Source organism: Physella acuta, unplaced genomic scaffold, assembly GCF_028476545.2.
Source record: "Physella acuta isolate Inbredline_101_S28 unplaced genomic scaffold, ASM2847654v3 ptg001478l, whole genome shotgun sequence".
Classification (NCBI taxonomy): Eukaryota; Metazoa; Mollusca; class Gastropoda; family Physidae; genus Physella; species Physella acuta.
Genome location: NW_026732993.1, coordinates 229,074 through 256,351, shown reverse-complemented (window position 1 = coordinate 256,351; position 27,278 = coordinate 229,074). Strand labels below are relative to the sequence as shown.

General features: G+C 35.8%; 2 protein-coding genes across 2 annotated transcripts; both read right to left on the bottom strand.

Moving 5' to 3' along the window:
* Window positions 1–559: 559 nt before the first annotated feature.
* On the bottom strand, window positions 560–14,149 carry LOC131928226 (ectonucleoside triphosphate diphosphohydrolase 1). Its single transcript, XM_059284176.1, has 9 exons — window positions 14,006–14,149; window positions 11,594–11,793; window positions 8,817–9,003; window positions 7,549–7,645; window positions 5,775–5,916; window positions 3,519–3,662; window positions 2,889–3,037; window positions 1,733–1,892; window positions 560–642 (listed from the first exon to the last, which is right to left on the bottom strand). The coding sequence occupies exons 1-9, from the start codon at window positions 14,146–14,148 to the stop codon at window positions 575–577; spliced, it is 1,290 nt and encodes a 429-aa protein (XP_059140159.1). The 5' UTR covers window position 14,149; the 3' UTR covers window positions 560–574.
* Window positions 14,150–18,780: 4,631 nt separating this feature from the next.
* On the bottom strand, window positions 18,781–26,185 carry LOC131928230 (uncharacterized). Its single transcript, XM_059284180.1, has 9 exons — window positions 26,012–26,185; window positions 24,338–24,503; window positions 23,623–23,786; window positions 22,569–22,662; window positions 22,318–22,352; window positions 22,059–22,121; window positions 21,743–21,796; window positions 20,106–20,183; window positions 18,781–19,263 (listed from the first exon to the last, which is right to left on the bottom strand). Exons 1-9 carry the CDS (start codon window positions 26,073–26,075, stop codon window positions 18,818–18,820), a joined length of 1,164 nt encoding a protein of 387 aa, XP_059140163.1. The 5' UTR covers window positions 26,076–26,185; the 3' UTR covers window positions 18,781–18,817.
* Window positions 26,186–27,278: the final 1,093 nt, after the last annotated feature.

Here is a 27,278-nt window from a genome sequence, read left to right as displayed (position 1 = left end):
AGTCTGATTTTTTCAAAAACTATTATCGATAACAACACGGAATTTTTAAAATTTTGATTATATTTAAGGCCAGGCTAAGGCGCCCTATTTAAATCCGTTCACCACAACGTTGGGTTAGGGGTCACTTTAGTTCCACAGCAGATGCTTCATCCAAGTGATGAATCTAATCAGCACTTATATTATGCAGTGGCGTAGCGAGGTCGGGTGTCACCCGGTGCGGCACTTAATGGTGTCTCCCCCCCCCAGAGGCATAGAGACCCTTCCCAGGGACAAACTTTCAAATTTTCGATTTGCACACCCCCCCCCCTCAAACTCTCGATTTGCACCCCCCCCCCCCCTCGAGTTTTTCTCTATATATTTTGCTATTTTTTGCCTTGGTGTCACCCCCCTAAATGGTGTCACCCGGTGCGGTCCGCACCCCCCGCCCCCCTCGCTACGCCCCTGCTTATATGTATGTTAACTTACTATCTGTGACAAATAAAGTAAACCAACACGTTAAAAGTTACCATACAGGTTCTTTTTATTCTATAGATCTCATCTGAATAATGGAAACATAAATCCAACGTAGGTCCTTTCACTTTCTACGCGTCACGGAACAAATGCTTTTAGACAGTTCCACAAGCATTGCGCCTATAGCCCAATCTGCCGAATAAGTAATCACATAATTTGACAAGTAATTAAATAATTCAAATAGAAATACACGAAAAACAAAACCAGTTTTATAAAAAAAAATTATCGTGGCCCAGATCGTCGGTCGAAAAGTAGTTTGATTTTAATTGGTATTCAACATTGATAACAGTTCATTATAATTTAAGATAAACGGCCTTAGTAGTAGCCGTAGGCCTACTTGACTTTTTTTTTTAAATTTCTGAATATCTTCATATTTTTATATCTCACTTAAAACCATATGGAACTATTTCTCACTGTTTAATTAAATAGCCCAAAATAAATAATTAAATTTTTAAGCCTATATTAAATTAATAAAAGTCATACACTGGCATAACACCATCTCAAATTATAAATTATTTGATGGAAAAGGAAGCAGTTTCGAAATTACTTGAAGAAAAGAAGATGGCGATGGATGGGACACGTCCTAAGAAGGAATCCAGAAGACACAGCAGGAAAAAGAAAGTAAGGGAGGGCAAGGGAGAAGTGGAGGCGCACAGCAGGGAAGCAGCTAGCAGAGACAGGACTGTCATGGGGGACTGCCAGGAAAATTGTTGGTGAGGGAGCTTTCTGTGGCGGCCCCATGTGTCTTGGGCACAAAAAGGAAAAAATGATAATAAACTTACTAAATTTTGACTATCACGCGGTCACAGAGGGGGGGGGCGACGCATGTCCCCAGGCGCCGACCTTAGGGGGCGCCAAAATGGGTTGGAAAAATAAATTGAAAGGTTCAGAGGATGTACAAATCGAAAGTTTGAGGGGGGAGTGCAAATCGAAATCTTGAAGGGGGGTGCAAATCGAAAGTTTGAGGGGCTGGGTGGGTGCAAATCGAAAGTTTGTCCCCGGGCGTCGGGAAGGTTCGCTACGCCTCTGCGCGGTCATGGGTACTAACAACATAAGTTTTTAAAAAAAAATTTAATAAAGTAAAACTAGATGCATAAAAGTAGGCCTATAATTTATTACAAAAGTATATATTCATTTATATTTTTTAAAAGTATAAAATTTAAATATAAATTGTGCAGCTGACATATAATTATACAATCATGGCTACTTTTGTTGACGTTACCTATAGTTTGGTCGCCCACTTTCGATGTGACCTTTATGTTCTGTGTATCCTTTGGGAAGCCATAGGACAGAGTGAACAACGCGGAAGTGTAGATGGCCATAAGACATTCACCGGAGGCGTGTTTTTCGCTAAAGCCTGCAGCTACAGCTTCCTGGATGCTCTGTCGATGTTACAAAAGTATTCGGTAACTAAAGTTATGTGGTACAAAAGTATTATGTAACTACAGTTATGTGATGTGTTCGGTAACTACGGTTATGTGAAGTGTTCGGTAACTACAGTTATGTGGTACAAAAGTTTTTGGTAACTACGGTTATGTGGTACAAAAGTAGTATTTGGTAACTACGGTTATGTGGTACAAAAGTATTCGGTAACTACAGTTATGTGAAGTGTTTCGGTAACTAAAGTTATGTGAAGTGTTCGTTAACTGAAGTTATGTGGTACAAAAGTATTCGGTAACTACAGTCATTGGGTACAAAAGTATTCGGTAACTAAAGTTATGTGGTACAAAAGTATTCGTTAACTACTGTTATGTGGTACAAAAGTGTACGGTATCTACAGTTATGTGGTACATCCATCTCATAAAAATTTCTTTTTTAAAATGGCAACCTCTTTCCGAAATAAAATACTTTCTGAACTCGGTCATTGTAATATATTAAGCTGCTTAAACCACAACCCAGAAAACTAATATCTGTCAGCATGAATTGACATTTATCTTTGTTTATCTTTAAATCCTTTTCACCAACTATTTTCAAGACTTTATCAAGTGTTTTAAGATGTTCAGTGTCATTCTTACCAGTTATGTATACATTGTATAATTTTGAAGTGTTCTTAATGGCAAGGTGATTTTAAGATACTATCATTTATTCTCTTGAAAGCTATGTTATTATTTACCAAGGGTAAAGGGATGTAATATATTAAGCTTTATTTGGGGGGGGGGACGACTCATTCTTTTTGTATTAGTCTTATAATGTTTGAGTAGTGTCCCTTGCATGTCAGGTTTCCGTTTCCGATACAGAATAAACAAAGCGTACATAAAATGGCTTCCTCGTCTGTTGTATTATCTGTCTAGAATTATAAGATCTCAATCCACTTTAGTCATCATAATGTATAATTTTGATTAATTTTCATTACAATTTTAGTTACAAGTCTACTTTACCTTTTTACAGAAACGATAGGCGGCATCTTCCAGTTTTACCAGGTCCAGACGATTGCCCTCGCCTGTTGCATTCAAACGTTGGGGAGCGAAGGTGAAAACCTGGGTGGCCAGGAACTGACCATCGCCCACGCTGGGCTGGTACACCGACCCTGCACAAAAGGAATCATTCAAATAAAATATCAGCATCCCACTTCCAGGTACATGGATTTGTTTTCTTATTGTTTTTTTTTATTTTTGGGTGGGGGGGGGGGGGGGGGGCTTGTTTTTGTCTAGATGTGTTTACATTATGTTCTGATCAATTTATGATTAATATTTTAAAATCCCAAAAAAAATTTAGAATACTGGTAGCCCTATATATAGCACTCTATTTAAATGTTATATATATATATATATATATATATATATATATATATATATATATATATATATATATATATATATATATATATATATATATATATATATATATATATATATATATATAAAATATGTTGTAGCTTTGTTATTATGTCTATATTTATAAAAGCAGCTTTGAGTTTTTTCTTTACTGGTATGGCAAAGACGTGTTCCATACATAGCTAGTTAAGTGAGTGTCGTAGAATCTGTTGAACTACATCATGTTGTACTCACCCACGGCACACGGTTTAGGCTCACAGTCCATGCCGGTAGCCGGCCTCAGCAGATTTGACAGGATCTGTTTACACGTGTCAGGGTCCCCCGAGCCTGTCAGAGCCAGCTGGCGTCCGTCCGGTAGTGTGACGTCCTTGGTATCACCTAGGGTGTGGTCAGTAAGTACCAGTGTAAATATGGCACTGAATAACAGCTGATTTTTAAATTATTTTGTTTTTATATAAAAAAATTATTCTAATTCCTAGGTTTAATAACTTTTGTGAATATCGATGCATTTTTATTTAAAATTTCATATTTTTAATGTGTAAATAAAAAACAAAATTAAATTATCTGTATTATCAAAATAACAGCTACGGTGATATGAAGAATGAGCCGGTGTATTATATAAAACAGTGTACAAGCTATACAGGTCTCTCTTTAAAAAAAAACGTGCCAATTATCAAAATAACAACTACGGTGACATGAGCCGGTGTGTTATATAATACAGTGTACAAGCTATACATGTCTCTCTTTAAAAAAAAACGTGACAATTATCAAAATAACAACTACGGTGACATGAGCCGGTGTGTTATATAATACAGTGTACAAGCTATACAGGTCTCTCTTTAAAAAAAAACGTGACAGTTATCAAAATAACAACTACGGTGACATGAGCCGGTGTGTTAAATAATACAGTGTACAAGCTATACAGGTCTCTCTTTAAAAAAAAACGTGACAATTATCAAAATAACAACTACGGTGACATGAGCCGGTGTGTTATATAATACAGTGTACAAGCTATACAGGTCTCTCTTTAAACAAGTAATTAAAAAAAGTCTAGTGACAATTTTAGCGCAATTTCCTTGTGTTATCTAAAAATAGCTCTGTCGTAGCGTAAATCAAGAGCAGGGTTAGTAAAACCATTGGTTAGTTATTAAAACGTTTTTTATTAATTTTTTTTCCGTATTTTACATGTTTTATTTACAATAGAGTAACATGACTAAAAACCATTGCGCGCCCAGCTACCGAACGTGACGTCGCAGCCATTGAACGTGATGGCGCAGCTATTGAACGTGATGACGCGTGTGGTGTGGTTGCATAAAATGCCTACTAATTCGGTCCAAATTTTAATTAATTCAAAAAATTTTTTGTGACCAAACGAAAGGATATTTTTGAAAACTTTCTTCGGCAATATTGTTCTAAATTATGGCAGGAATCTATTGGTACATGTTTCAAGTCGCTAAGTGGTCTGGTTGCCGAGTTATGGGCCAAACACTACATTTTTTCGAGGTTTTTTTTGGCTTTTCCGGGAAATTCATGAAAGAAACCGGGAATTTTTATGGCCTATGTTCATCCTCGTAACTTGCTTAACATAATTGCTTTTGGAACTAGTCCTCGATATTGCTTCGTTGAGGAGGAGATACGACTTAAAGCTGCGGACACACATCCATCCATCCATTCATCCATTCATTCCCAGAAAAGACGAGTTAATAAACGCAATTCTCCAGAATGGAAATTGCGCTAAAAAAACGTGACAGTTATCAAAATAACAACTACGGTGACTTGAGCCGGTGTGTTATATAATACAGTGTACAAGCTATACAGGTCTCTCTTTTAAAAAAACGTGACAATTATCAAAATAACAAGTACGGTGACATGAAGAATGAGTCGGTGTATTATATAATACAGTGTACACGCTTTACGGGTCTTTCTTTTAAAGAAACGTGACAATGTTTATAATAAATGTTTGTATTAATTTTATCGTTGCTTACTAAAAATAAATGTTACAACACATTGCTACTTATTGTACAAGTTCTAAAGTAAAAGAGTGAAAGTAATTTTCAGTCGAGACGTTGAAAAAACTTGAATAATGGTTAGGTTTTTGTTATGGTAAAATTATAAAGTTACCAAGTAAAGTTTGCAAGCGTCTGTACAATGACCTACCTCTGACTAGTTTGTTAGCGTCTGTATAGTTATCTACCTCTGACTAGTTTGTTAGCGTCTGTATAGTTACCTACCTCTGACTAGTTTGTTAGCGTCTGTATAGTGACCTACCTCTGACTAGTTTGTGAACGACAATATAGTGACCTACCTCTGACTAGTTTGTTAGCGTCTGTATAGTGACCTACCTCTGACTAGTTTGTTAGCGTCTGTATAGTGACCTACCTCTGACTAGTTTGTTAGCGTCTGTATAGTGACCTACCTCTGACTAGTTTGTTAACGTCTGTATAGTGACCTACCTCTGACTAGTTTGTGAATGACAATATAGTGGCCTACCTCTGAGTCGACATGGGTCATTGAGTTTGCTGTCCTTGTTAATCTTTGCCAGTTCATTGGCCAGCTGTAGGGTGATGGCGTCGAATCCAAAGTTCAGGTAGCTGTGAACATACAGCCCGTACTCGCGCCCTGCAACGGTCACCTGGTTCATAGAACAAACTAGGTCGACTTATGAGTTGCACGACTGATTGTAGAATGGGTCTTGTAGTTTAATGAATTATTTGATAGTTTTTGTAAAATGGATTAGGTTGACTTATGAGTTGCACGACTGATTTTAGAATGGGTCTTGTAGTTTAATGAATTATTTGATAGTTTTTGTAAAATGGATTAGGTTGACTTATGAGTTGCTCGACTGTTTTTAGAATGGGTCTTGTAGTTTGACGAATTACTTGATGAATCTCATACACTTATGAAGTAGTTAAATACTTTCAAAGACGGAATAGTTCATCATATTTGAAAATTATTAACTACGAGCCGACCCGCGGTGTATCATACGCCGCTATTTAGTTGTTGTTTTTTCTACTTTTCAGTAATTCATAATTTGTGAATTCGACAGTACCAATGCTGCCACTGAAAATATTTGCTTTAAAAACACTAAACCCCCCTTCTCCTCTCCCCCCCCCCCCCACCCCGTGAAAGCAGCCTCCTCTTAGTTACCTCCTCTAAGTTTAAAATCGTTTCAAACTAGATTTTCTGCCCCTAATAGCCGTCACCAAACCCGGCTCTACGAATGTAAACATTTAGCGTGAACTACAGCTCACCAGACCATGTGGGGTGGGGGGGTGGGTTGGGGGGGGGGGGGGGGGTTGGGGGGGGGGTGTGGTAGCGATAGAGAGAAAGAGAGGGGACTGCAAGGCGCGCTTGCAGCTTGTTTTCTAACGTCTCCCGGAAAAGAATTATATATATATAGATGTTCGTGGAGTGAATAAAATGGTTTTATGCATCAATTGCATAGTTTGAAGAATGAATTAAATTGATGTATGAGCTGAATATGTTCGTAGAAAGTTGGTGCAATCAGTGGCCTAGCCAGGATCCTCTCAAGGGGGGGGGGGTTCCAATTTTTACCCGGGGACAAGCTTTCGATTTGCACCCCCCCCCCCCCTCAGACTTTTGATTTGCAACCCCCCCCCCCCTCAAACTTTCGATTTGCACCCCCCCTCAAACTTTCGATTTGCACCCCCCCCTCATACTTTATATATATATATATACCGAGGGGTCTATGGGGAGGGGGTTATGACCCCCCCCCCTAACCCCCCTGCCTACGCCACTGGGTTCAATAGCTGGTGACTTACTGGACTGTAGATATAGTATCAACTAGGACATAGGCCCATTCAAGAACTTAAGAAGCCAACTCAAGTAAATATTAAGGTAAATAAAGTCGTTAAACGATTATGTTGTTAAATTAATTAATAAACCTGGGCATTGATTGAATCAGGTCTACTGATAAAGAAATAAAACATATTATAGTAAACTTGATGAGTTAACTCGTACGAAGCTAATTACTTCATTAAATTTTTTCACCACAAATCTTAACCAGTCACCTTTTTAATGCACTTCAGGAATTGACATAAAATAAATGTGTGAGATGAAACTTCTGAAATAACATTTTAAAATAGTAGGAATTTACTCAAAACTGTGTGGAGGATATCATTCTGAAATCATTATCTTTGTACGTTTTAGGAACCTGCTCAAAGGGTTCGTAGCAGAACGCAGTGTCGAGCAACCTGAGTTGAATAAAGTAGCTGAATTTACATTAAGTAGTTGACCAGCTCACCTTGAACTCCCCTGCATAGAGCGGGTCACGTGGTACGAATGTAATCTGCGTTGAGCCACCGCCCATCTCCAGAACACCAGTGGAATCTAGTTCTGACCTGTCTCCAAAAGTAAACAAACATCACATGACTTAGGCTTATTCGTTTACACGTCTCTTCAATAGCTTTTAACCTACAAAAAGGCTCGGTAAGTTCCCATTAAAACGGATTCACCACAAAATATCAAAGTAACAAGACTGCAATTACTTTACTACACTCTAATTAAAATCCTGTTTTACCATAAGCGTCTATAACTTTATTTTCCGGAGTCTTCTAATCGTGTAGTTGAGCTGTATATATTTTCGTGGGGAGACGTTTTTATCAAAAATCGACCGAATGGAACTTTTTTCTCCTGGGCGCTAGATATTCCTAGACCTGTTTTGTCGTTTACTGCTTTAATTAAAGCTGTTTTATCCCGGGCCGTTTTCAAGGTGCACCCATTTACATTGTATTTTTACTAATCATTTCGACACCCAGTTCAGGCACTTTACAGATAGATAAAAAGCTCTGTCAGATTACACCTCCTGGTCACCCCCAGTGTTTCTTCCAGACTTTTTTCTCCGGGGGGGGGGGCACTTGAAATTTTCGGGGGGGGGGGGGGGGGCGTAGACTTTCTTCGGGGGGGGGGCGGACACTGTTAAAAGTATATATTTTCTATATAAATTATATAAATTTCATTTCGTTCGGGGTAGGGGGCGGTAAAAAAATTTCGGGGGGTGCTTCGCTCCCCCCCCCCCCCGAAGAGATGCCTGGAAGAAACTCAGGTCACCCCACCCAACTGTTTAAAACAACACAGGAAGCAAAATCGCAGATTCTCACAGACATTTTACCGTTAAAATGAAATTAAAATTGAACAAGATAGCTAATTAGAACCAAAGCCATACAAAATGTTGGTATCAAAATGACATTCTACAACTACTGTAACTTAAATCAGCTGTCACCAAGTGATTGTAGTGTCGACCCTTTGTGTTGCATTCAGTGTAATTAATCAGACATAAACGTGTTCAAGCGGGGGAAAATATTAACACAATTATTACTAACATGAAAGGAAATGTATGAACACGCAAAGGATATATACATATGATACATCAATCGGTGTGCTACTCTTAGTCATAGAAGTAACATGCATTAATTGTTAATAATAGTTAAAGCTCAGATTAAATAGAATAAGAGTAGTTTCCCTTAATCTCTAATACTGGGTTTTTAAAGACAAAACAGTCACAGATTTTACCGTTTCTGATCGAAGAAACCGAGGAGGTAGTTCGCAGCTATCCATGCGTAGACACCCTCCTCCTCCCCGGAGAGAATCTCAACGCCAGCGGGTGTGTAGACAAATGGGCTGAAGTCTTTGTCCTGTAGGAGGGACTTGGTGCCTTCCATCAAACGTTTGGCATCATTGGCGGGTAAAAATCTCAGACCTGTTGATTAGGAAAATTAATTGCTATACTAAAGGTACGGGTAAAAATCTCAGACCTGTTGATTAGGAAACTTAATTGTTATACTAAAGGTACGGGTAAAAATCTCAGACCTGTTGATGAGACAAACTAATTGTTATACTAAAGGTAGGGGTAAAAATCTCAGACCTGTTGATCAGGAAAATTAATTGTTATACTAAAGGTACGGGTAAAAATCTCAGACCTGTTAATCAGGAAAATTAATTGTTATACTAAAGGTACGGGTAAAAATCTCAGACATGTTGATAAGGAAAATTAATTGTTATACTAAAGGTACGGGTAAAAATCTCAGACCTGTTGATTAGGAAAATTAATTGTTATACTAAACTTAAGGTACGGGTAAAATCTCAGACCTTTTGATCAGGAAAATTAATTGCTATACTAATGGTAGGAGTAAAATCATTAGGCACACATTCCACCAAGGTCTACCGTATGAAACCTTTTCACCCGGGAGAAAATCTGTTCATAAGACAATTGGTGGTAAACCCTACTCATTGCACAAGTGCAGGTAAACCATACTCATATGACAATACAGGTAAACCCTACCCGTTGCACAAGTAAGCCTTACCCATATGACTGGTGCAGTAAGCCCTAACCATAGGACAGGTGCAGTAAGCCCTAACCATAGGACAGGTGCAGTAAGCCCTAACCATAGGATAGGTGCAGTAAGCCCTAACCATAGGACAGGTGCAGTAAGCCCTAACCATAGGACAGGTGCAGTAAGCCCTAACCATAGGACAGGTGCAGTAAGCCCTAACCATAGGACAGGTGCAGTAAGCCCTAACCATAGAACTGGTGCAGCAAGCCCTAACCATAGGATAAGTGCAGTAAGCCCTAACCATAGGACAGGTGCAGTAAGCCCTAACCATAGGACAGGTGCAGTAAGCCCTAACCATAGGATAGGTGCAGTAAGCCCTAACCATAGGACAGGTGCAGTAAGCCCTAACCATAGGACAGGTACAGTAAGCCCTAACCAATGACAGGTGCAGTAAGCCCTAACCAATGACAGGTGCAGTAAGCCCTAACCATAGGACAGATGCAGTAAGCACTAACCATAGGACAGGTGCAGTAAGCCCTAACCATAGGACAGGTGCAGTAAGCCCTAACCATAGGACAGGTAAGCCCTAACCATAGGACAGGTGCAGTAAGCCCTAACCATAGGACAGGTGCAGTAAGCCCTAACCATAAGACAGGTGCAGTAAGCCCTAACCATAGGACAGGTGCAGTAAGCCCTAACCTTAGGACAGTTGCAGTAAGTCCTAACTATAGGACTAGTAAGCCCTAACCATAGGGCAGGTGTAGTAAGCCCTAACCATAGGACAGGTGCAGTAAGCCCTAACTATAGGACAGGTGTAGTAAGCCCTAACCATAGGACATGTGCAGTAAGCCCTAACCATAGGACAGGTGCAGTAAGCCCTAACCATAGGACAGGTGCAGTAAGCCCTAACCATAGGACAGGTGCAGTAAGCCCTAACCATAGGACAGGTGCAGTAAGCCCTAACCATAGGACAGGTGCAGTAAGCCCTAACCATAGGACAGGTGTAGTAAGCCTTAACCATAGGACAGGTGCAGTAAGCCCTAACCATAGGACAGGTGCAATAAGCCCTAACCATAGGACAGGTGCAGTAAGCCCTAACCATAGGACAGGTGCAGTAAGCCCTAACCATAGGACAGGTGTAGTAAGCCTTAACCATAGGACAGGTGCAGTAAGCCCTAACCATAGGACAGGTGCAGTAAGCCCTAACCATAGGACAGGTGCAGTAAGCCCTAACCATAGGACAGATGCAGTAAGCCCTAACCATAGGACAGGTGCAGTAAGCCCTAACCATAGGACAGGTGCAGTAAGCACTAACGATAGGACAGGTGCAGTAAGCCCTAACCATAGGACAGGTGCAGTAAGCCCTAACCATAGAACTGGTGCAGCAAGCCCTAACCATAGGACAGGTGCCACAAGCCCTAACCATAGGACAGGTGCCACAAGCCCTAACCATAGGACAGGTGCAGTAAGCCCTAACCATAGGACAGGTGCAGTAAGCCCTAACCATAGGACAGGTGCAGTAAGCCCTAACCATAGGACAGGTGTAGTAAGCCTTAACCATAGGACAGGTGCAGTAAGCCCTAACCATAGGACAGGTGCAGTAAGCCCTAACCATAGGACAGGTGCAGTAAGCCCTAACCATAGGACAGATGCAGTAAGCCCTAACCATAGGACAGGTGCAGTAAGCCCTAACCATAGGACAGGTGCAGTAAGCACTAACGATAGGACAGGTGCAGTAAGCCCTAACCATAGGACAGGTGCAGTAAGCCCTAACCATAGAACTGGTGCAGCAAGCCCTAACCATAGGACAGGTGCCACAAGCCCTAACCATAGGACAGGTGCCACAAGCCCTAACCATAGGACAGGTGCAGTAAGCCCTAACCATAGGACAGGTGCAGTAAGCCCTAACCATAGGACAGGTGCAGTAAGCCCTAACCATAGGACAGGTGCCACAAGCCCTAACCATAGGACAGGTGCAGTAAGCCCTAACCATAGGACAGGTGCAGTAAGCCCTACCTGCCGTGGCCATGAGATAGATGGGAGTCTGGGAATGTGACTGTTTTGGCACTTTACTTCTGGCCTCGGTGATGATGTGTTCAATGTACTCTCTCAGCTTCACTTTGTCATGTGCAAACGTGGACAGACCTGGCGAAGATTTGCTGTTGTACATCAGGTGAATCTTGGGTAATGATTGGGGCGTGGTTGGATTTTGCCATCTGAAATAATTTATTTAAATAAATGATACTGAAATATTACAAGGGAAACATTCGAAGAGATAACCAATAGATTAAAATACTTAAGATACCAAAAATTAAGACTTGTTTTGTATTTCTTGATCCTGACCTACCCTCTTGAAGTAGATGCTGTACGTGTATAAAACTTGATATTTAAAGAAATTACTGACTGTTATGAAACGTGTCAGTATGTGATGGTGGTGATGACTGCAGTGAGAGGTTCAAGTAAAACGCCAACACAATTTCAGCTAGGCAACTTTAATGGTTACTACTTTTGGTCTTGTCTAACTAGGAAATAAACTTCAACACCAATAGTGACCAGCCTTAGGGGCCAGCCCTATCACACACTACAAAACACAAAAACACGACTACATCCTCGCAAGCCTGACGTTCAACTGTGTTAATTTATTATTCTGGCCCAAGCTTCACCCTCGGGTTCCTTAACCCCTGCTTGACCCTGGCAGTCCAGCGGGGGAGATGGGCCGGCGCCCTAAACTGCACTTAGCTACGGGGATGTATTGTGACCCAGTTCAGGTGTGGGACGGGAGGGGGTGGGGAGGGGCGGTAACACGCTGTCCCAGTTCAGGTGTGGGTCGGGAGGGGGGTGGGGTACATACCAAATAGCGGGACGAGAGGGGGTGGACTCAGTTATAACACTGACCCTCCCTCTATGAATTGAATTGGTCTTTGTACAAAACTTAATATGTAAAAAATTAGTTTAAAAAAGTAAATACTACTAGATTATTTAGGCTTTACACACACAAACACTTTAATTCATATTTTAACGGAAAACCTGACCATTTGTTCGTTTAAAAACATTGGCGCCAGAAAGCTCGCTAGCTCCATCTTTTTTACAGATTTGTTTTCCCTTTGAAATAGTTCAGTCCCGGGTAAACAAGTGTCATACATTTAAATAATCAACTCGTGAGACAGAAAATAACCTACGTATGTAACGAATGCCTACTATAATCATTGTTTCATGTGTTAAAATAATGGGATGTGTTCTTGAAACAACTGCGTGGTTTGTACCTAAACTGGTACTCTTTTATACCAGTGGGATAAACTTTTTAAGATTAAAAAAATACTTGCCTCGACTTATTTCCAAAAGGGATTTTGTTTATTTTTAATAAAAACAAAATTTCTTATGAAAAGGTGTGACGGTTCTAGTTAAAATACCTATAACTGTTTTAATACATGTACTGGGGAAAACAAAGTATAGCATATCAGCAGTTCGTTGACACCAGGGTAAAATGAGTTAATTAAAGAGCTAATGACGGCTTGTTAGACCTCAGGTTGTCTCATGGCCTCCAGCGACTGGCGACGTCTAAACATAGGCAGTCTAGACTACACAGAGGAGACTAAACAGACATCAAGACTAAACAGACATCAAGACTAAACAGACGTCAAGACTAAACAGACATCAAGACTAAACAGACATCAAGACTAAACAGACATCAAGACTAAACAGACATAAAGTGTAAACAGACATCAAGACTAAACAGAAGACATCAAGACTAAACAGACATCAAGACTAATCAGAAGATATCAAGACTAAACAGACATCAAGACTAAACAGACATCAAGTCTAAACAGGCATCAAGACTAAACAGACATCAAGACTAAACAGAAGATATCAAGACTAAACAGAAGACATCAAGACTAAACAGACATCAAGACTAAACAGACATCAAAACTAAACAGACATCAAGACTAAACAGACATCAAGACTAAACAGACATCAAGACTAAACAGACATCAAGACTAAACAGAAGACATCAAGACTAAACAGACATCAAGACTAAACAGACATTAAGACTAAACAGACATCAAGACTAAACAGACATCAAGACTAAACAGACATCAAGACTAAACAGACGACATCATGACTAAACAGACATCAAGACTAAACAGACATCAAGACTAAACAGACATCAAGACTAAACAGACATCAAGACTAAACAAACGACATGTATACTAAACAAACGACATGAATACTAAACAAACGACATGTATACTAAACAAACGACATGAATACTAAACAAACGACATGTATACTAAACAAACGACATGAATACTAAACAAACAACATGTATACTAAACAAACGACATGAATACTAAACAAACAACATGTATACTAAACAAACGACATGAATACTAAACAAACGACATGAATACTAAACAAACGACAACTTACTTGTAAATTTTTAACTTGGTGCTAGAGCTCCCTGCATCCAAGAGTACCCCATATCGATCTTTGTCTTCCAATGGTGCGGCTAAAGCAAAGACGCTAAGACCTGCGTAGCACAATATCCACCACATTGCTACTCGGAAGGCCATACTTGCTGTGATAGACGGCAATAAATTGTTTAACGTGTGCCAGGACTTTTAAAAAGGCCTAAAACACATGTCACGTGATCAGATCAATCACAACACGTGTTTTATGTCCTATTGTTCAAGTGTTCAATGCCCGCTGATGTTATTTACATAATAGAAAGCAATCAGATGGAATAATTTCTTGTCGAAACACTTTGATCAACTTTTGATCAAGCGGAATACAAAGGATCCTGGGACGATAAACTATTGTCCTCCCTTGCATTATTGTTTAGATTACGTTTGTTTATGTGGATGTGGATGATGATGTAGATATGGATGCAGATGTGAATGTAAATAATTAACATGGATTTACATGCATATATATATATATATATATATATATATATATATATATATATATATATATATATATATATATATATATATATATATATATAATGAAGAAAAGTAGAAACAGTGAGCAAAAGATAATTCAATGTATTTGCTTTACCTTTTAAACTGTTTCTGCAGGAATTGGGTTTTGAAGTCTTTACCCGTTTTTATAAGAACACAGACACACACATTCACACACGTTCATAAACACATACACACTGTATATATCTTTCTATCGCACGCACAAACACGCGCACACACACACACTGGATCGTTAATTAGTCTGCATACAGCTTGGTAATTAACGGCCCACACGAGACAAATTACGTTAATTGGTGGTGTTAGATATTGATACAATTTTATAGTAATGTGTCTGCGCTGCAATCAAATCTCATACTTAGTATGTAGGCTAATGATATGATTTCTATTGTTCGCAGGTTAAAATAATCCCACACAGTAATCATATTTTTTCTTGTTTTCCTTTCAATGTGCCTTTATTTGTATGCATTTCCAATTGGGGAAATGTTTAGGTCTTCTTCAAACGAACCATGACCGAATATTACAAAGTTACGGGCAGAGTTTCTTCCAGGCATCTCTTCGGGGGGACACCGCCCCCCCCCCCGAAGAAAGTGTACCGGAATTTATATAGAAAGTATATACTTTTGACAGTGTCCGACCTTCCCCCCCCCCCCCCCCCCCCCCCGAAAATTTCAAGTGCATCCCCGGAGAAAAAAGTCTGGAAGAAACACTGGTTACGGGTAAGAGAGAAGTAGGCATACCGTGTAATTTTTCCAATATTAAGGAAAATATTATTTTCTTTACGGTACATCTTGAACAAAAAGTGCAATAACAAATTAAGTCATCTCAACATATACAGCAGACTTGTAAAAGTGTATTCTTAATAATGAAAACAGCAGTTTCGTAAAAAAAAATTGCATGTATGGCAGTGACTTCTTTTATGTTTGTCAACGGTTACATGTTTTAAATTTGTCAAAAGATACTTGTTTTATTTTTGTCAACGGTTACTTGTTTAATGTTAATCAATGGTTAAATGTTTTATGTTTGGCAAAGGTTAGGCCTACTTGTGTTTGGCAACTGTTACTTGTTTTAAGTTTGTCAAAGTTTACTTGTTTTAAGTTTGTCAAAGGTTAGGCCTACTTGTGTTTGGCAACTGTTACTTGTTTTAAGTTTGTCAACGATTACTTGTTTTTTGTTTGTTAACGGGTACTTGTTTTAAGTTTGTCAACGGATTACTTGTTTTAAGTTAGTCAACGGTGACTTATTTTAAGTTAGTCAACGGTTACTTGTTTTAAGTTTGTCAAAGGTTAGGCCTACTTGTTTTAAGTTTTTCAACGGTTACTTGTTTTAAGTTAGTCAACGGTGACTTGTTTTATGTAAGTCAACGGTTACTTGTTTTATGTTTGTCGTTTTATGTTAATCAACGGGTACTTTTTCTATGTTTTGAACCTTTTTTAAAGGTTGACGTTAGCGGCTGACGAAGTCTATCGAGGCAGAAATGGGTCAGTGTCAACAAACGGGAACCACGTGCCGCTCGCTCACATGTGCCAGTCACACACACACACCGTTTCCCACCACTCACCACCACACACATGTTCCGCCGCTCACTAGGTCATGCATGTATCCCAAACCTGGTTTAACAATAATGGTCTAGCGTGTGTACGGGCGGGGGTGGGGGGGGGGGGGGGGCTAAAATGATGCATTTAAATAATTGTTTAACTATTGTGGTCTAGACAGACAAATTATGTTACCTTAAATGGTGAGAAGTGTGTGTAGAGGTGGTGGAGGTCGGAGTGAAATCCTGGGTAAAAATAAAAGGTTATTCAGTTTTAACGAGTTTTGAAAATGTATAGTCTTTCTTTTTCTTCTAAACGAGACGACTTTATTTTATACTTGATCGTTGGCTAAAGAAAATATTATCAATTAAACCATTTCAAGAGAATTTACAGATTTTTTTCCCTCTCTTTTTTTGTCAACAATCACAATAATTAGAAAGAAAAAAATCAATACGATAAACGTAGGTAAAAATTGTAGATTTCATCAGTTTAAACTGAATATATTGAAAAGTAAAAATAGGGTAATAGCTGTAATAATAATAACGAGCCGACCTGCGGTGTATCATACGCCGCTATTTAGTCGTTGTTTTTTCTACTTTTCAGTAATTCATAATTTGTGAATTTGACAGTACCAATGCTGCCACTGAAAATATTTGCTTTAAAACACTAACCCCCCCCCCCTCCGCCCTCCCCCCCCCCCCGTGATAGCAGCCTCTCCTTAGTTACCTCCTCTAAGTTTAAAATCGTTTCAAACTAAATTATCTGTCCCTAATAGCCGTCACCAAACCCGGCTCTACCATTGTAAAATGTAAACATTTAGCTTGAACCACAGCTCACCAGACCATGTGAGGTGGGGGGGGGGGGTAGCGATAGAGAGGAAGAGAGGGGACTTGTTTTCTAACGTCTCCCAGAAGAGAATTATATATATAAATAATATGAAAAATCAATTCTTCAAACCAACGTTTATTGTATTTTGAAAAACAAAGATATCAGAAGAATACATAACTAAAACCTACCTTAAATATAGTAAATGTTTATATTAAATCGAACAAAAATAAACTAGAAGCCAATTCAATAAATAAGTTATAAATGTAATTAAAACATTAAAAATAAATTATATTTCTTTTAATAAAAATATATAAATTTTTAAAAATTTCATTTTATATAATATATAAATAAATAAATAAATAAATATATATATATATATATATATATATATATATATATATATATATATATATATATATATATATATATATATATATATATATATATATATATATATATATATATATATATATATATGTAAAGGGATAAAAAGAGAAAGACTATATATATATAATTATTGAGTAATTTAAAACATAAATATTTGTAATTGAACGAATATTAATATTTTGAGTATTTGATCTCACGTTGTTCATGTTATAAATATATTCTATTGATATCAATATTGTTTAATAAATATTTCTGGTTTAAAAACAAAACATATTCAGTTGCTTCATATTAAATTTAAAACATTTGAATTTGTTGATCAAATATCACAGACCATTTATCACAATGTCTAAATGACTTATAGAATGAAAAATATTTAAAAATAACGTAATTGAAATTAAAAGATACTTTATATTAAATCACAGAGTTGCATTAGCTTAAAATATCACAAACCAAGTGTAGTTAAACTTATATAATATATATAATTTCAAAAAAATAGTAAAAAAAAAAACCACTGTTAATAAGTTAATTTTTTAAAACAATTATAAAATACACAATTCGATTTTTCCTCAACCTAAGTAAAATGTCATAATATTTTTCTTCACTATAACCAAATTTTTAAAACAAAATTATAGTGCAATGTCAATTTATCTTTTATATTTTATTATGTAGTTGTATCAAAATAAATGTTTGACTTACAAAACTGAATCCTAATAGCAATGACAAAAACGATAGCGGTATTTAATTTTGTTAAATAAGTCAAACAAAAGCACTTCATTTTACAATGCCATAAAACGTATATTTTTATAAAAACAAAATTTAAATATTTAACATTTTGTTATAAGCTAGGCCTGCTTGACTGATAAGTTGTCATGTTAAAAAGTCAATTTAATTCATCAATACCGGTTTAAATTGGTATATTTTTCATGAATTTAGGCGATAATTTATAATGTGTTTTGACACATTTTTAATAAAAATGAATTTCCTATTAAATAATTGTGTTTAAAAGTAAGATTTTAATTTAAATGACTATCAAAAGCAATAATTAAAAAACTTAATTAACATGTTAAAAATACAAAACGAATAAAATTGCAAAAATATAATGTTATATGTTATAAAAATCCAAAATATAATGAATATTACATCTTGCCTAAATGTGTAAGACAGATCGCTCTTCATGTAAACACAACCGACTAATTGTGTTTATAGTTCTTTACTAGAAAACTAACTAACCCTTATCCCTCCTAATTATTAATTACCTTTTGACGAAAGTGCATGAATACAAATTTCCTTATTTAGAAGAATAATTTTCTAATTTTTTTCAAACTTATATAAATAAAGCTTTTAGTATATCATGTTACTAGTGTAGAAATTATTTTTAAAACAGTGAATTAATATTTTAATAAACAATTTAAATTGGTAGTTTCATTGATTTTTTTTAAATTATGATCAAGTTATTTTCATTTTGCCATTTGTTTTCACACATCTAAGATTTTCGTTAGTGTTCTTTCAGATTACCTCTTAGTAGCACAATAGTGTTCACTGCCTGGGTACGATAAATAAGCCAAAAAAATTGGCTTATCATTCAAACAATCCCCGTTGGATACTGGTATACAGATATTTCCTACATTGTTAGTCACTATAGTCAAACTACGCCCTAAAACATTAGAGATAGCATAAGGTATCAGATCTCCTGCCTCGCTGTTCCAGTGTCCATCTTCCTTTATTTTCTCCACAATGCTTTTGTCTGTAAGAAACTCTCCATAATGGGACTCATACTTCCTTATATGCAGATACACCTGATGGCGGAGCTCCTCTGGGGTTATTTTATCTTTTAAACTAGCCACAGCTGCCCTAAAAATACAGTTCCCATCAGGTTGAAGGTGGATCATTTTTCGTCCAACGGCTTTGAGATTCCTTTTCAACCGTCTGATTGCATTTCTCACGCCATCATCTGAAACTGTTGATAGTTAAATACAATGTAAACAGACTATAATGGCTATGATAATAAAGTATAAACTGAATTGTGATTAATAAGTAGGATAGAGATTGGTAATTCGTACTCGCGCTAATTATTTCGCTTAAGCTGACCGATAGGAAATTACGGAAACACGCTGACAAAAAGGGGTGGAATCAGTCGCACAAGAGAAACTGTTAGATTTGTTTTTTTGTGTTTTGTCAGTTTTCGCTGCCATTTCTAAACTGTCTTTATAGCTGTATCATGCAGCTGAAGATACGTGAAACTATTTTTTTCTAAGGTATAAAAAAATCCGCCCTGCTTCATTATTAAACACAATTTATTTTTATTTTCTTTGTAGGTTTGAACACGTAAGGAAAAATGTATGTGTATTCCTAGTCGGCTGAATCCTACCACGCTAAGGCGGGTCAGAAGTACTAGTGGTACTATTTACCCGAACTGTTTACATTTAGACTCAGTTAACTTTTATACTTGGTCAGTGTGTTAAACATCTGATTCACAAAACCAATTTGCCATATATTTAATTATGGTGACCAGAAAGATGTGCAATGGATTTTTTTCCTTTGTTTGTCTCATTGCGATTTTCATCTCCACTTTGAACTATTAATGACTAAAAGATGAAAATTAGAATAAATTATGTATTATGATGTTTAGGTGAGGAGGTTAGTTAGATTTATTTCCGTCAGTGTTTCAACTAAGATTTGATCTTTGGCAAGGTGCTTCCACGACAATATGCATACAACAAAAAGTTGTTTTTTTAAATTAAATGGTGTTAAGACATTCACTTTATCCAGTGCTACTAGCACTAAAAGATTAAGTGTTACCTTTTTGATTTTGTTCTGATTCTGTATTTATTAAATCAGCAAAAAGTCCCTTCATACTTTTTGATTCTCCTGAATTTTCTGAAACACGAAAAATGTAATTGAATATTTTATATTTCATATATCGTTGAAAATGTTGCTTTGATTTAAAATTAAAATTAAATAACTGAAAATTTAAAAACATCAACGAAATTTTTTTGTGTAGCTTTAATACTGTATGTATTTGTTTTGTTTTTAATTCTCAGATAATTGTTTTGAAAATATCTAAAACCTAAAATTGAAATCGAAGATATTATTTAATTACTTTTTATTTAGGAAGGGAAAATAATTATTTTTCGTGCCAGTCAACTCAGCTTGGATATATTTCATTACGTAAGGCATACAGTTCAGTTATTATTTATAGCAAGAAATAAGAATGGGGGAGGGGTCATTTACTTTGACACCATTTTAGAACCTATCTGACTTTTAGATTGTACATTTTTTCATTAATCTCCTTGCAATTTTTCTCCAGATTTGTGAGTATCGAAATGCAATAAGGGGTCGTTCATAAATGACGTGACACTCGTAGGGGGGAGGGGGGTCCGTATTTTTGTGACGGCGTGTGATGAGGGGGAGGGGGGGTCTGATGGTGGGACGACACACTTTTGCATCATGAAAAAGCAATGTTAGAAAACTAATTTTAGCCTTTATTTTGCGTTTTAGAAAACTGTTTTAATAAATTGTAATAGGAATTGATTAAAATACTCTATTTTGACAGAGTTCAGACAAGATTTTGGAAAAATATCGATGTTTTAAGAAAAAATTAACTGCAATTTTGAGGAGGCTGTAGACTGAGGTGTGACGTCATTTTAGGGGGGGGTCTGGCTTTTTGTGGTTGTGTGACGGAGGGAGGGGGGGTAAAAATCGTCAAAAAAGCGTGACGTCATTTATGGATGATCCCTAACATCCCATAGCATAATTTAAGCTTTATCCGTCCACCGGCAACTCAAACATTGTTTAGAAATGGCATACTATTTGCTAGTAGTACATAATTTTTTTCCAGACTTATACAAACAAGAGAGATCAAAGACTTTTACTTGCTTGCTATTGATATCTTCTGCATCTACTGTATTTCTGCGACATTAATGCCATTCCGGTAGATATTACTTTTTATCATTAAATAGTCAACGACTAAAGTGGGGTGGTGTACTTTTTGTTTTATCGAATGTTTTAGGAGAATAAATATTGTAACTGCACTTTCTGCGCATAAGCTCGTAATAAGTATGTCTTATTTAAAATGCAACCTACAATTACCATATTATATTAGTTAACTACTTTTGTACATTAGCGACAAATTTAGACTAACTTAAAAATCAGTACCAACGAGATAAAGATTCCTTAAAGTCTAACACAACTGCAATGGTATAACATCTGCGCGAGTTTTTAAATTGTTAGGAAACATCATACAAATTATGGATGAAAGAAAAAAAAAAGTATATCCATTGACTACAATTGTGTGTGGGTTATCATATTTCTATATCAATCGTGTCATTGATTCAATTACTAATGATGGCTCAAAGTCTTTACTTTTATCAATTTTTTTACAAGAAATATTACACACATTTACACTACACATATGTATATTTGAAGTAAGCTGTTACCATTTGCATTGTTTCCTTGGTCTTCGCCACTACGATCTTCATCTCCACTTTGAACTTTCAAGAAGAAAAAGACAAGAAAAAATCATAAATCATGTTTTATAATGTGAGTGAGTAGGTTAGTTCACCACATTTGAGTCAGTAACTGAACTATGTTTGATCTTTGGCCAGGTGTTTATACACTCTCTTCCAGCTAATTGTGACTTAAGCAACATCGACGACAATATTAATAAAGTACACATTTTTCTTTTTCAATTCAATGGTAATTCAAAATACAAAGTTTCAAGACAGTTAACATTAAAGGAATACATGGAAATACCTTTTGAATTCGTCTCTACGGCACGATGAATAAGGTTAGAAAGGCTGAATTTGGTAACTATTTCTGTAACACAAATTAATTTAAAGTTGATATTTGATGGTTAATATATCACTGAAAATACTGCTTGCTTTTTGTTTTACAAAAGTAAAATAACATAAATGTCAAATACCACTAGACAAATAAATTTTCTTGGAATTAATTTGTGTATGTAATATATGTAACTTATTAAAAGCTACTTTTTACAAATCAAAATAATTACCATTACTATTATTCTCAGGCTCATTACATCTTTGGCTGTAATATAAAGATGAACATGGGTAATTATTATTACGAAACACAAACATTATAATTTCTAAATGGTAGTAATTTACCAATTGTAAAGTATATAACTACATGTCTAAAGGTAACGTGTAAACAAATAGAGCTTTCAACCAGATTTTTCAGTCCAGATTTTAAGTTAAATTAAAAGAGGATTGATTGGGGATTTTGACAGAAAAAGAAGGTTCTTACTTGTTTTCTTTTTGGGTTGGTCTAAGATAGTCATCCATCACCACCTGCTCTAATCTTTTTAAACAGTTAGCAACTGCTGGTTTAAATTCTATTACTAGTAATGGAGTAATACGATTTTTTAAAAAATATATTTAAAAACCAAAAAGCATGAATATTATTCAACATGATAAATGAAATCATTGCATAAACTATCAATATTAAAGTTCCGAAAAAAATCAGTGGTATAAAATCAACTGAAAACTCCTTAAGGCCTACATTGCGATGTGACGGGTGTAACATCCTTTGTCAGCAGAACGGAAATTTTCAAATTGGGTTGTAATATTTCTATTTCAGTTGTGTAACCAAGGGACACGAATTATTAATAGCCTAACAATGTTCGTTAGCATGACCTAGTTAAGGATAGTTCGTTTTCATACAAACTATGTAACCATGAGAGGATAAGATAAAAATTTTGGTTTATTATTTCAAATACTCTACTATTTTCTAAAACATTCATTAAAAATTACGTCGAATTAGAAAAAAAGGTATGCGAAAACGCATATCAGGTTTTTCTGCTGACATTTGTTAGGGATGATATATTTTTGCAAACTGGATGTAATTATAGCTTCTTTTCTATTTAGGCTTTTGTGGTAAACGTATGCTTTACTCATTCTAGCACTAGACCAGCGGTTCTTAAAACCAAAACAATGTACTGTAACGTTAACAAAAATATGAAATAGTACATATATAAGTAATAAAGTATGTAAATGATATTAATATTGCTAATATTGGCTCAGCTCAGTTAATATTAATTTGCAAGTTGGTGTAATCTGACTCTTTGCAATGTATGATCATTATTTAAGGATTATCTTTTAGCCTAAAACGTAAAGCTTTTACTACAGACGCACATATTCTACATAATAGATCTGTTCATTTAAAGGTTCATTTTAAAACTAATTAAGTTTGACTCATCATTTCCAATGTGCATACTTTTAAATTACATTAAGGCTTTTTCAACTCATTTAGAAAAAGTAAAAGAAAATGTGATTACAGTTATAGCCGTTTTTGTACCCACCAAACAAATTTGTATTTTCTCTCCGCATACAAGTATACATTATGAAAGTTAATGGGAAAAATGGAGGCTGCATAACCAAGCGTTTGGAATACTCTGCTGTCAAACTAAACAACTGGTAGTGCCACACCTTTTCAACGTCTTTTTCAATATCATATATGGTTGAGCTGTTGAATACAAGTTTTAATTATTTTGTACTCTAAACTAATTGTTCTACTCTAATATTTGTTCTAATGATCACTAGTTGTTTTTTTTTAGATTAGGTGTGCTGTGCCAACACTATCATATCATGGGAATCAAAGAGAATAACAATTTGACCAAGGTTTACAGATGTCGCAAAAGCTTACACAAGATTTCATGTTGGGGTTTTTATTACTATGAATGGTGATGCACTACTAAAATATAACTATGTCGGTGTCGTTAATTAATGAAGTAGATCTCAAAAATCTTCTTGAGTGAAAAGCAGAAATTGAAACCGTAGCACACATTGAACTCAAGATAAAAATAACAATCTTAAATTTTAAAAAAGTATTAACTCTTTTTCACATCTTAATTCGAACTGTCAATTCAACTCAATAGATACTAAGCATTGCTTAGTAACTAATTATAATTATTTTTAAGTCAAAAAAGGTTGAACAAAAATATTTCTCAACAAAGAAAACGAGGCAAAAGTTGTGTTATTTGTGTGTGTAAATTAACTCTTGTAATGTTGACTTACTTGAACTTAGCAATGATTAAGTTGAACAGCAGTATGTTGGTTATCATAACATACATTCCCATCAGCACTGGTACATAGTACCTGCCCACATTAGAGGGACAGCGCAGATGTGTGTAGTTAGAATACAGAGCAGAATCATCTGTACAGGCATTGTCATCCTTCGATTCTATTTAAGACAAATTATTTAAAAAAAAGAAATTCAATTAAACAGTACTGTAATACTTAAAACTTGACTTGCATTACATAGCATCAGAAGTAAGCTTAGCCTAGTAATTATTAGTGCAAGTATTATACAATATAAAAAGAAGATATTTTTTATCCTTCGTTTTTAATTGCAAAGTATCTATATATATAATTCTCTTCTGGGAGCCGTTAGAAAACAAGCTGAAAGCGCCTCCTTGCAGTCCCCTCACTTTCTCTCTATCACTATCACTACCACCCCACCCCACCCCCACATTGTCTGGTGAGTTGTGGTCACGCTAAATATTTACAAAGCTAAATGTTTACAAGAGCCGTAGAGTCGGGTTTCTATTAGGGGCAGATAATTTAGTTCGATTTTAAACTTACAGGAGGTAACTAAGAAATAACTAAGAGGAGGCTGCTTTTACGGGGGGTGGGGGTGTAGGGTCGGGGTTAGGGGTAGGGGGGGGGGGTTAGTGTTTTAAAGCAAATATTTTCAGTGGCAGCATTGGTACTGTCGAATTCACAAATTATGAATTACTGAAAAGTAGAAAATAAAACAACTAAATAGCGGCGTATGATACGCTGCGGGTCGGCTCGTTAGAGTTGATTTCTTCCAGCACAATATAGTACTAGGCGCCTGTCGATAACGACTTCAGCCTGCTTTTCTTTCTGGATTTGCTACTGTGGCTGTTTCCACCCAAAAACTTCTTCTTCTTCTTCGTTCTTAATATTAGTGTTGAAGGGGATCGAGATTTATCTGCCAGTGCGTTTGAACTCGAGACTTTGTTCAAATTTATCAACCATGAGCTTTTTGCCGACTCGAACACGCCTCCAACACAATTAAGCGTTACGTGTCAACTGGTTATGCGCCATTGAGGCCATTGACTCCGATTTCAGCCTGCTTTTCTTTTTGGATTTGCTTCCATAGCCTTTGTCCAACCAAGAACAAACTACAAGGCAGCAGTTGATTCATTTTGAATTTTTCTTTTCTAGATAATGTACTGTCCCCAGCTAACGCGTCTTATCTGCTCTGGGCCCGAACTCGGGACTTTTGGAGCTAGCAACCTTCAGCTATCCAGCCATTTGTTCAATTATCAATTGATCAATTATTTACAAGAATACCAATGCCAAGCAGTGTCTATGAATTTGGTTCAACCTCCATCTACCTCATCAATAATTGCACTAATGCATTTTTTCCCCATAATAATTAAATCATTCAGTTTTATGTAGGCTTAACTCATAATATGAAAATTTCGAAATTAAAAAAAAAAACAATTGTAATATATAGCTACACTTTGGCCTAACTGCTAATAGTTATTATTGTAGCTTCAATTTCAGCAATTTGTCCCAATTATATGTATTAATTAGGTTTTTGAGTCATTAACAATATTTATACATTTCATGACTCATAAAATCTTCTAAAATATAAAACAATTCTTTCTAAAACACCATGTGCAATGATTCCAATGACAATTGTAAAATAAGATTTACCTGTTGATTCCATTTCTTCCAGAAAGAAATTACCAAAGACACTCCAATATGATCGTCGTAGCATGTTGAAAATGAGCCCACCACTGATGGGCGAATGGGGATAGAGCACAGTCTCAGAGGCAATGGCAAAAGCGATGAAAAACACCAGCAGTATGACCAAGTATTCCAATAATGTTAATAGCTAAAGAAAGAACAACAATCGAAATATGATAGTTATGTTTTTAAAACCAGGCTTCAGAATTAGCCTACCAAAACACGCAAGATCTTTTTAAAAAAAGAGAAATTTACCATTTTGGAAATCATCAGAAGCATAGGACCTAGAAATTTGCTAAGATAAAAAAATTTGAAAAGAATCAAGCAGAATAAGACATAGTCAATGCTGAAGAAAACCAAGGCTGCCTCCATCATGGCTGTTACATCCCCCATGTTGTAGTAGGCGGAGCATCTCAAAGACCAGGCCACGATGAAGGAGAAAAAAGCTAAAAAATGCAGAGCCTCAAACAGGTTTTTGTGAGTCATAAAGTATATCTTGAAAAAAGTCTGTCGAAGAAAAAAATAAAAGTACTACAATGTTATAGGGGCTACTTTAATGTGGAGCTGACTATCCAAAACAAAAGAAAATCATTCATTAAATATTAATCACTTTAAAAGGATGCATTGTACAAAAGGATAATTTACAAATAGTGCTGAACACCATATTTCTTAAGCTTGTTAACTGCAGCTTGTTACAATTTAATTTTTATATTGATTGGCAGTTAACTGCAGTTAAGGAATCTGATGATAATTACCAATACCATAAAGATTTAGAATAACTTACCTTTATGTAAAGCCAGAGGATTTCCCAAAAGGTTTCCTTCTTTTCGGTGGATTGTTTAATATTCTTCACTCTTCTTTTTGTTGTGTAGCTCACCTACGTATATATATTTGTATAAGTATACATATATATATGTAACTAAATATACATATATATATATATATATATATATATATATATATATATATATATATATATATATATATATATATATATATATATATATATATATATATATATATATATATATATATATTTACATATATATACACATATATATATATATATATATATATATATATATATATATATATATATATATATATATATATATATATATATATATATATATATATATATATATATATATATATATATATATATATATATATATGTCTCAGACAAAATATCTCAGCCAATATACCACACAGTAAAATTTGATTGGCAGTACCA